Below are 10,514 nucleotides of genomic sequence, written 5' to 3' on the forward strand. Positions count from 1 at the left end.
TACAGAAACCAAACCCGACAGACATGAAAGGACTTGTCCTGGACACATAGCCAGAAAGTGACTGAGCTGAACTGTCACTCGCATCTGCTGAGTACATCTCTGCCACCCTTGGTGCCACGCTACATCTCTGCCACCCTGGCTACCCAGGCAGCAACCCTGCCTAGACAAACACTCCAGCTGAAAGGTGGTAGCTTCCGAGCACGCTGGAGAAGAACTCTGATGAATCCACCCCTAGCATTCAGACAAGCAGTCCCTCTGTGTTACCCTCCCCCAGCAGGGCTGGCATTGCCAGTAAGGCAAGCAAGACCACAGCTGTCTCCTAGCCCACAGGAATGGCTGCGCCACCCCTCCCCAACTCAAGATCTGCAGGGCAGAGTTCACAGAAGGGCTTCCTCTTGAGTTGGCACATGAACCTTCCACTGGTGCTAACACCCTTGCTCCAGTGACAGTTAGGCCTCCATTGATGGCCACCAAGGGGCCCCCATTGGAAGGAGACAGTGAAGGGGCTCATTGTGTCCTGCAGGGGAAATGATAAAAGAATTCAGAGGAAATAACTGCTCTGGGATACTGTACCTCATGTCCAAAAGCTACCAAGAAAAGTACAGTCTTTTTTTTTTTTTAAAGGTGGAAAGTTTTTCCATCTGGTTTGCAGTAAGAATAAAAGCCCCTGCTCTTCCATCTGGGAAGTGTTCAAAACATTCCTCCCAGCAGGAAGTGTTCTTGAGATAGGAGGAGCACCACGTACCTCCTGCCCTCAGTGCGAACACCCTGCAGTAAGGGAGCTCAACCACCATCTAGTGCATTGCTCCTCCAAGTGTGTGCCACAGACTGTTGTCTCCTCGGGGAGCTCTGAGAAAATCAGCCACTACGGGGCTGGGGTGTGGTGGTGCATGGCTGTAATCTCAGCACTAAGGCGACTGAGCTGGGAGGATCTGGAATTCAAGGCCAACCTAGGCTATATAGCAAGACACAGTCTCAAAAGAACAGAAAGAAGATAACCAAGAAATTCCCTAGCCCCAGCCCAGCCTGAGTCAGAGCTCGCTTTTCAACATGACCCATTGGATTAGTGTGCAATCAAAGCCAATCAGTCATGGACCTGGCCAAATGCTTCTTCCACAAGGGAGGGGACTGGAGTTCAGGGAGCGGAGAAGATGCCTCAGCTACTTCTGTGAGTGTCCAGAGAACAGGCTTGAACTCAGCCCAGGATGATGCTGGTTCAGCCTCCTCTGCCTCCAGTTTGACTCCTGCCCCTCGTCTAGGCAGCTCCATTCTCCACCCTCAAAGAGAAGGAGATCAAGGCCACCAGTCAGCCAGATGAGAGGACATTCATTGTCCATGGTCTTCTTTCAGGGAGGGGCAGAAACCAATCCTACACCCCTCTTGTGGGTGTCTGTTAACCACAGACCTCAAACTTGCCCTTGCATGGGACCAAGGTAGTTTTCCAGGGTTAGGCACAGGTGAGTCAAAATCCCAGAACAACTAGTTAGTTCCCAGCTTGTCAGAAGACTGTGAGTTCTGGATCCTGCATACAGAGAGGGCAACATGCAAACATGATCCACATGGCCATGATCATAGGCCTTGGGGTGCTGAGAAAGGTGTGCATGGAAGCTCAACACACACTAGACAGGACCTTGAATGGGTATCTTTGGTAGCATCACCTGACGGAGCATGAGAGATGAGAGAGGCCAGGGCTGTTTTGTAAAGATGCAGAGAGAAGTGGTTGTGAAGACGATGCCCTCTACAAGTGTAACCGACGTATGTGGCTACCCAGGGTTACCAGCCACGCTGGGGCATGCTCTGACAGCCTGGGCTCTGTGCAGTTCAGACTTAAGTGGATCTATGTCCCACCCCTTAGGCATCCCCATGACTACAAGAATACCTAAGTCAGCAGGTAGAAAGCATGCCAAATGTGGAAAACAAACTGAGCATTCCTCCCAGGTCTCCAAGACAGTGAAGCCCGGAAGAGCTTCATAAAAGCTGCATGAAGGTGTTTGATCAGATGAAGAAGGAAGGAAGAAACTCAAGAAGGGGAGAAATTGATTGGCATCCCCTCTGTGGGCTCCATTGCCTCCTGACCTGTGTGCAGTATCCGTGAGCTCCAATCAGATGGCTGGTGGGCACATCAAAGTCTTGGCGGACACTAGGAAACACAAGAGGAAGAGGCATTAGCATGTTTGTGCCTCGCTGGGGTACCAGGCGCTCTCTCTGGGCCTGGACTATGGATTCCAGATTGGCTAGGAACCTAAGCATTCCACGCTGTGACTCTGTGGAGGTGCTACCACCAAATGGCCTCCATTTTGGTAACAGGCAGTTGTGCTGTGAAGCCAATGTCTAAATTCATACCACAATTACCGCTACTAATGGTGAGGATGGAGGGCCTGCCTCATCTCTGGGCCTTAGGCACCCAGCCTTTTCAACAGGAGGGATTGGTTGGAATGGACTCCAAAGACTCTGGTTTGAGTATGTCTCTCAAGGGATCGTGTGCTAAAATACAACTCCCGCTGTGAGGCAGGAGGAGGGGAAGAAGTTGCAAACATGTATGTACACTCGTGGAGGTCACAGGTTGATGTCAGATACCCTCCTCTACAATTCTCCACCCTACTGTTTTTTAGATGTATTTATTTTGTGTGCAGATGTGTATATACATACAAACACACACACATGTGTGCACCTGCCAAGAGTTGGTTCTTTCCTTCTTCCATGCGGGTTTGGGGATCAAACTCAAGTCACTAGTCTTGGTGGCAAGCACTCTCCCACTGAGCCATCTTGATAGCCTCTGCCTTATCTTGTTAAACATTTCCTTTGAGGATTTCACATGCTCATACAATGAAATATGATATCTACTCCCCTTTAATCCCAACTCCTCCAAGATCCCCAATTCACACCCTTGCCAACTTCGTGTATTATTACTATTATTATCATTATTATTATTATGTGGCCAAGAACCATTTGTTCAGAACATAGGAAAGTGAAAGTCATGGCCACAGACTGCAAGAGGGAAGAAGGACTTCTTATTTTTATAGATGTGGAAAGATGCTCAGGCAGGTGGGCACTGGGGACAGGTGAGGTAAGAGTCTGGTTCCTAGGCCTCTACAACTACACACAGACCTAGATATATACAGGGCCTGGTGTGCTCCCTACATTCATATCCCAGAAAGAGCACTGAGTTGGGGCCAAGGGTAGGAAGGACTCTGTGACTTAACATCTATTTTTTCTTGTTAGTGGGAGAGGAGAACCTGGTCTCAATAGATGCTTTAAGTTCACAATTCCCTACACACTCAAAAACCCAAAACACACTCTAGTCCTCTGCTCTTCCAAGGTAACTGCAGAAACTCAAACTCCATCATCCTTGCCAGAAAACCGTGTGTGTGTGTGTTTGTGTGTGTGTGTGTGTGTGTGGTTTTTAACTGAGGGTAAAATGGGGAAATGGTGTTCAGGAGATGGGCCTTGGATAGCATCACAGAGACATGAAAAGAACCACAAAGACCCAGGGTCCTCTGGGAAGGCCCAAGCCCACCAGAAGTCAACCAGCGTGCCTAGGAGAGAAACAGCGAGGGGTGACTCATGGCCAGCACAGTGCTCGGCTAGCGCTAGCTGAGGCAGAAGAATTGATGGAAACGTTCTCTGTGGCATATACAACATCTTCTGATGAGAAGAAAATAACCTCAAAGCAGTCCTGGGGGGACTGATAAGCATCGCTGGCCACCAGCCACCTGTGGCTTTCAGAAGCCGTCCTATCTTCATAAGCTCTCGGCCGCGTGTTCACCCAGCAGGCTAGGAGGCCTGCGTCAGCTGGGAGAAAAGGGACTAGCAGAACTGACAATGGGAGGAAATGGTAATTGCATCCTTAGGTGCAAACACGATGGGAAATTCAGAAGCTGCTTGGATCTTAAAAGGGAGGGACATGTGTATTTCACATTAGGGCACTCTGGGAGACGCCAAGGAGCTGCTTATGGCTTAGGAGATTTACAACTTTGGCAAATAGCAATGCCCAGTCCTCCCCTGGGGAGATCTGACAGGGCGCACGTGTGAGGAGTCCTGGGGCAGAGGCCATCCTCCTCTGCTCTGGTTCTACAAGAGATCAGCTCACACAGAAGCCTGACCCGGCCCCAAGTTCTAGCTCCAGCCCACGGCAATTGCAAGCCTTTCTTCCCTGGGTCTCCCATTCTGGAGCAAAAACAGTCTTAGTCTGAATTATGCCTCTCCAAACCCACATATTGAATCCAGCCCAAAGAAGCAAACCTGCCTAAATCACCCCAGTTAATCAAGAGGCTGAGGCAGAAGGATTAAAAGTTCAACCAAGCCTGGAGTGGTGGTGCATGCCTCTAACCCTAGCACTCATAGAGGCAGCTTTAGCTCTGAGTTTGAGGCCAGTCTGGTCTACAAAACTAGTTCCAGGACAGCCAAGGATACACAGAGAAACCCTGTCTCAAAAAACAAATGAAGCGGAGGAGGAAGAAAAAGGAGAAAGTCAAAGGTCAGCCAGGGTTAGAGCAAGACTGTTTCAAATTTTAAAATGGAAAGAGGATTTGCCCAGCAAATGTGAGGCTCTCAGCTCAATCCTTAGTACAGTGTGTGTGTGTGTGTGTGTGTGTGTGTATGTGTGTGTGTGTGCGCACGTGTGTGTACATACACTCTGAAACCCCAACCAACCCCAAGGTCCTCAGAATATGCTTTTAGGGAAAGTGAGGGCCTTTAAATGGGTGCTTATATTAAAATGAAGCCAGCAGGGTGGGCCCTGATCCAACCCTGCCTGCAGAGCTGCAAGAATGAGTCTCTGTGTCCAAGTGTTCCTGGCCTTGTTAGCACCAACCTAGAATACTAGGGTAAATGACATCCAATGTCACTGTAAACTCAGAGCTTTCTTACCATAAAATCTTCTGAGTGGAAGCCCACTTAACAGAAGTTAAGACAGAGCTCCTACAGTGAATGCAAAGATGAGTTTTCCCCAAAATTCTCACTAGGATACCAAGCCATAAAAGCTAAGAGGCCAGGGTCCACCTGAGCCATGTCACAGACACTGTACTGTGCTTCAGTCCCTTCAGCAAACTGTGTTTTCCTGCATTGCAAAGCCAATAAGCACAGAGTAGGAAAACCTGCGTGCACCTGACCATGGGAGGGGGCACTCAGTACCAGACGCCCTCCTCCCAACTTCTCAGCATCTGGATGGGCCAGGACCAAGCCACTTGACCTAGAGAGTGCAGGCTCTGACAGAAGACCGGTTCAAGCTAGTGACATGTACCTTGCAAGATTGGAGGCCTGAAACCAGTTTCAGAGCTCTGCCCTTTGTCGCAGGTCTCCCAGCAGTTACTGCTTCTGCCACAGAGCAAGCTGACAACATGGGATCGTCAGGCCTGCAGCTTCAGATCCTCCCAAATGCATTCTTCTCCCAAAGCTTTGAGAAGTCAGGAGGGCAAGACCCTCATCTCTCACTGATAGGGAAACTGAGGTCCCGAGAAAAGACTGTATTTTGTACTTGTGTACCAACGAGCAGGGCCGTGGCCTGAAATACAGCCAGCCATTAGCCTGATCAGCCAGCTCCAGGCAAGCCAAACCCCTGAAGCCCCACCCAGGTTCCACCAACCTTGGCTCCAGCCAGCTTGTCCCTTCACCCAAAAGTCTCCCATGTGAACATGGCATTTGGCACAGAAACTTCTAAATAGAAGAGAAAATAATAGGCTTGTGTAGCCTAGAGACATGGCCCCATCCATGGTCACAACCATTTACCTGAACAGGGAAGGTTTGTGGCCAGCTCAGACTGGGTCTACCAAGTTGACTAACCCGTCCCTCCCTCACAGAGTGAATCCACACTGACAGAATAAAAACCAGGGAATGGTTAGTGTTCTCTAAGAACTCCTGGCATAGGAACAAGAGTGGTTGGTCCCTGACTCTGATCTTTGAAGCACTAAGTCTTGTTGGACAGAAATCAGCCATCCCTTTCAACCTGATGACTAGTCCTCGGGCTCTGCAGGACCAGGTCTCCTGGGTGAGCTCCTATGGCCCCTCCCAAAGGCTGCATTCCTTCTGCGCCCCTAACTACCTCAAGGAGGTGAGTTTCTGCAGTGGGAAGGGCAGCTCTGATATAATAGAGAACTTGGGCTCTAAGTCGGGGATGCCTGGGTTCAAGCGGAAAGCCTGCCATTAAAAACTTGCCCCTTCTTGGGAGTCCGTCTCCCCAGAGGCCTTAGGAGCATGGGGATGTCTCCTTCTATTATGGGTTACTGTGAGAACAGAGTGAGATAAACTATATAAAGCCTCTGGCATGTGGTAAATGTCACTTCCTTTTTCCTACAATCACAACAATTAAAAACAGGAAAACAATGACTGAGAGCTCATGATTCCTGCAACCTCAACCATTCATGTCACAGCCAAGAGCCGTGGTAAACGCAGGCTTCCAGGAGGTTGAAATATAGCCGAGGACATCTACAAAGGATCTGGGGAATGTTTTTCCCAGGACGGCTCAGAGAGAAGGGACAGTGGTCAGATGCTTGGGTGTTAGGCCTCTTCTTCCTCCTGAGCTGCGATCCCCTGGGATAACAATAGCTACCCTACAGGGTTGTAAACCAGCCTTGCACATTGTAAGAAAGCACCAGGGCTGGGGATCTAGGTACTTCTCCTCCCCAGGCAGTGAGAAGTAGAAAATACTTGGTATAAGGAAGACACTGACAAGGGGAAAGGGCCTGCCTGCCTGAAGGAAGAAAAAGAAAACACAGGAACCCATGGCCTTCATTACTGCCCAGAGGACCCCCCCCCAAGGAACCCATGGTCTTCACTACTGCTCAGAGTACCCCCCCTAGGAACCCATGGCCTTTATTACTGGCCAGAGGACCCCCCAAGGAACCCATGGTCTTCACTACTGCTCAGAGGAACCCCCCAAGGAACCCATGGTCTTCACTACTGCTCAGAGTACCCCCTCAAGGAACCCATGGCCTTCACTATTGCCCAGAGGACCCCCGAATTTGCCTGTAGTTCATGACTCACGATCTTTCCCTGGCTCTGGTGCCATTCCTTCCGGGCAGACCCTAAACATCTGGTTTTCTGACAAGCTTGAATTGCCAATCCTCAGAGCTGCACTAATTGTTCCCTCCTCCATAAAGAGTCCTTCTTTAGCCCAGAGACAGAAATATCCCATCTCCGCTCTCTTTCCATCCCATCTTCTAGGACCCTTACCAACTGTTCTTATATGATCACTTTGTCCCTCTAGGTAGCAGCCTGGGGACCTAGGTAACAAAAGCTTTTAGGACCAGGTAATATACTGTTGGGTTCTTCCCTGCCCCAGACTGGGCACCAGAACCCACAGATGCACAGCAAGTACCTGAGGTGCTCACCTCACTGTGGGGGAAGCTGATAGATAACACCTAAATTCCAGGAGGCAAGCAGAGGAAGGGAGAACTAAGCAGCCCAGCTGGGTCAGGTTGCCCTTCTAGAAGGTTGGAGTGCATTACCCTCCTCTCCTCCTACTGAAGCCTGTCCTCATCATCTGGATACCTGGGCTCTCAACTGAAGAAGCAAAGAGAACTAAAACAGACCCATGGGCCGAGGGTCAGGAAGGTCTTCCACTCAGCTGTCAACCCCACTGTATCTTGGATCATAGAGAGTGGGCCCCTCTCACGCACCCCCAAGGCTCAAGAGCCCATTGGCAGAATCACTGCCCACAGCTAGCCCCAGTGGGCACTCCCCAGCTACAACTTGCCAACTCTGCAGCCTGGGGACCCAGCTCAGACATGGTAGCTGAACTTGGAAGTACAGAAGGCACTGGGCTGGTGTGGGCCTCTCTGAAACCTTGCTCTCCACGCCTTCTAAGTCATCAAACACGCCTGTGTGGTACTTGTCGGCCCTCCCACAGGGAAGAAGACCTATGTACAGACTATTAAGCTTGGAAGTAAAAGACAAGAGACACTGCCAGCTGTGACACTAACTTATCCTTCCTTTCGCAATGATCCCTGAGAAGTGGGACATGTGGTCTCACACCTGTAGCATATTGCCACCAGATCACAAATGCCCATGGTAGCAACAAGGTCCCTCTCCTTTGTTCCTCTACTTCTGTCTAAACTGACTCCAGACTGCACATTCTATGCTGGCTAGATTTTTGTCAACTTAACTCAATCTATAGTCATCTGAGAGGAGGAAAACTCAATTGAGGAAATGCCTCCATGAGATTGAGCTGTGAGCCAGCCTGTAGAGCAGTGTTCTCAACCTTCCGAAAGTTGTGACCCCCAACTTTTTGTAAAATTGTTTTTGTTGTTTCTTTATAACTGTAATTTTGCTATTGTTATAAATCATAATGTAATTTATTTTGAAGATAGAGGTTTGCTAAAGGGGTCTCGACCCACAGGTTGATAACCACTGCTGTAGAGCATTTTCTTAATTGGTGATTGATGGAAAAGAACTCAGCTCACCATGGGTTGGTGGCCCTGGGTTCTATAAGAAAGGAGGCTGAGCAAGCAAGTACACAGCATCCCTCCATGGTCTCTGCAACAGCTCCTGCCTCCAGGTTCCTTCCCTGTTTGAGTTCATGTCCTGGCTTCCTTCAATGATGAACTATGATGTGGAAGTGTAAGCCTTCCACATTAAATAAACCCTTCTCTTCCCAACTTGCTTTTGGGGTCATGGCATTTTATTTCAGCAATAGAAACCCTGACTGAGACACATTGCTTCAGGGGAGAGGATGGCAGAACCTGGTCACAGACTTACAGGGCAGCAGAAAGGACAACTCAGCATAAGGGAGTCTGGGTGAGGCATTTGCTAAGACATGGGGACTTCCAGCACTTGGGTCTCCAGCAGCTTAGCTGGAGATGTTTGTGCAGTCTCCTTGTGAGAAGTTGTGCTGGAATTCACTAAGCGACTTCTCCCACTTCCCAGCTATAGTCTAATGACCTTAATGGGTACAATACAAGGGTCCTTCCCCATCCTGGGCAGCCTCGCTCATCACTGAGGAGCCCCAGAAAGGAGATGGCTGGAGATCTCTCCAGTGACATGGAGCCTATGGTTGTTTGTAGAAACGAGCACCCAAGAGTCGGGGCTCCTGGTTTTGGTGGCTGTTGCTTCTCATTATCCAGGCCTGAGAAAACTTAGGAACTCTGAAGACACTGCCTGCCAAGCACTGAGTACACAACAGTAGGTTCCCAACTAGAGCTTCTCAGCTCTTAGCCGAACTGCACATGTCTCTGGCCCCCAGCTCCCCTCTGGGGGCCTGCAACTGGCCAGCTTTGTGCTTGCCTTTTTGTTTCTGAGAGCAGCCTATGAGGCCATCCTCAAACTGACCCTGGCTCTCCTATTCTTCCATCCTCCCCACGCCTCTACTTCCTGACCCAAGCCAAAGCATTCCATTTCACCACGAGAGCTTCCCCAACCAGTGAACCTCTGGGTTGTGACTGTCTCCCTGGGGCCCACCAGGTTCCACACACTCTGTTCACAATGTGAAGCCTGGGGGATCTGACACCCGGCATGATGCAAAGCGCAGAAATATGGTTCTTGGGAACACGGCTGGTCTATAGGAGGGGCGAAGATGCAGAGCAGACACCCAAGTCCCAGACGGCACTCGGGCTTTTACACGAATGAGTTAAGCTTTGGTTTCTGCTTCCTGTGGCTGGGGCTGACCTTGCCTCCTAGCCAGCGTTCACGGCTGACTTTCATTTCAGGGCTATTTTCTCAAGGAAAGAAACCGTCCTGCTGGCACTGTTGTTTTTAATCTCAAGAGTTTCAAGAGAAGAGTCACATGGTGGGATGCAGGGTGGCCAGGCCCTGGCCCTCAGTGCCTGGTTGTGCTGTCCAACATTATGTTTTTGAACTTTCAAGACTGCTCTTCAGCAGCCAAAGATGCTGCAGTAATGAGCACTGATGGTCTACTGGACAAAAAAAAAAAAAAATCTTTTCAGGCTGCTGGTACAACCTCTTGCCACTGACGGGCCCTGCCCCACTGTGAGCCAGGCCGGGCTCCCCACAGTACCCTCCCTCTCCTCTCTGCACCTTCCAGCCCTGGGTCACTCAGGTCTGACTTGGAGAGTCCCTGACTTCAGGACTCTGAGCACCCCTGGGAGTTTGCAAGAGCTCCCTGGGGATATCTCTAGCCACATGGCTCACTGCACAGAAGCCATGCGAGCATGAACATGTGACATGTATTTTTTTTTTTACTGTATGCAACTTTAGATCTTAAGGAAGAAGGCGAACAGCTTGGTATCAGGTGGAGAAAAGAACAACCTACATAAGCTCGGCCTTCACTGGGGTCTGTACCTAGGAACAGCCGGGCTGCTTATGCTGGGTTTCCGTGCCCACAGTATCAACCCAAGTCTGCTCTGACTTAGGAATGACCTGTGGGTGATATGAGGGCAACCTCTGGGCTGGAGAGAAAACCCTGCCAGGAAGGGGAGACAGAAGGCACACACTCACATCACATATGTCATCATGTTATCTCCTACACAATCTCAGAACAACAATATCCACCTCACACACACACATCACACACACACACACCCAACACACACATACGACACATACACCCAACACACACACAC

General features: G+C 49.9%; 1 protein-coding gene across 1 annotated transcript in view; it reads right to left on the reverse strand.

The window, feature by feature from the left end:
- Positions 1-10,514, reverse strand: part of Mindy4 (MINDY lysine 48 deubiquitinase 4) — a 110,443-nt gene that overhangs the window by 17,612 nt on the left and 82,317 nt on the right. The window contains exon 14 of the mRNA XM_005360806.3: positions 2,077-2,140. Coding sequence (XP_005360863.1) covers positions 2,077-2,140 — 64 coding nt within the window. The remainder of the gene's footprint in view (positions 1-2,076; positions 2,141-10,514) is intronic.

The sequence above is a fragment of the Microtus ochrogaster genome, linkage group LG3, assembly GCF_000317375.1.
Source record: "Microtus ochrogaster isolate Prairie Vole_2 linkage group LG3, MicOch1.0, whole genome shotgun sequence".
In the NCBI taxonomy this organism is placed as follows: Eukaryota; Metazoa; Chordata; class Mammalia; order Rodentia; family Cricetidae; genus Microtus; species Microtus ochrogaster.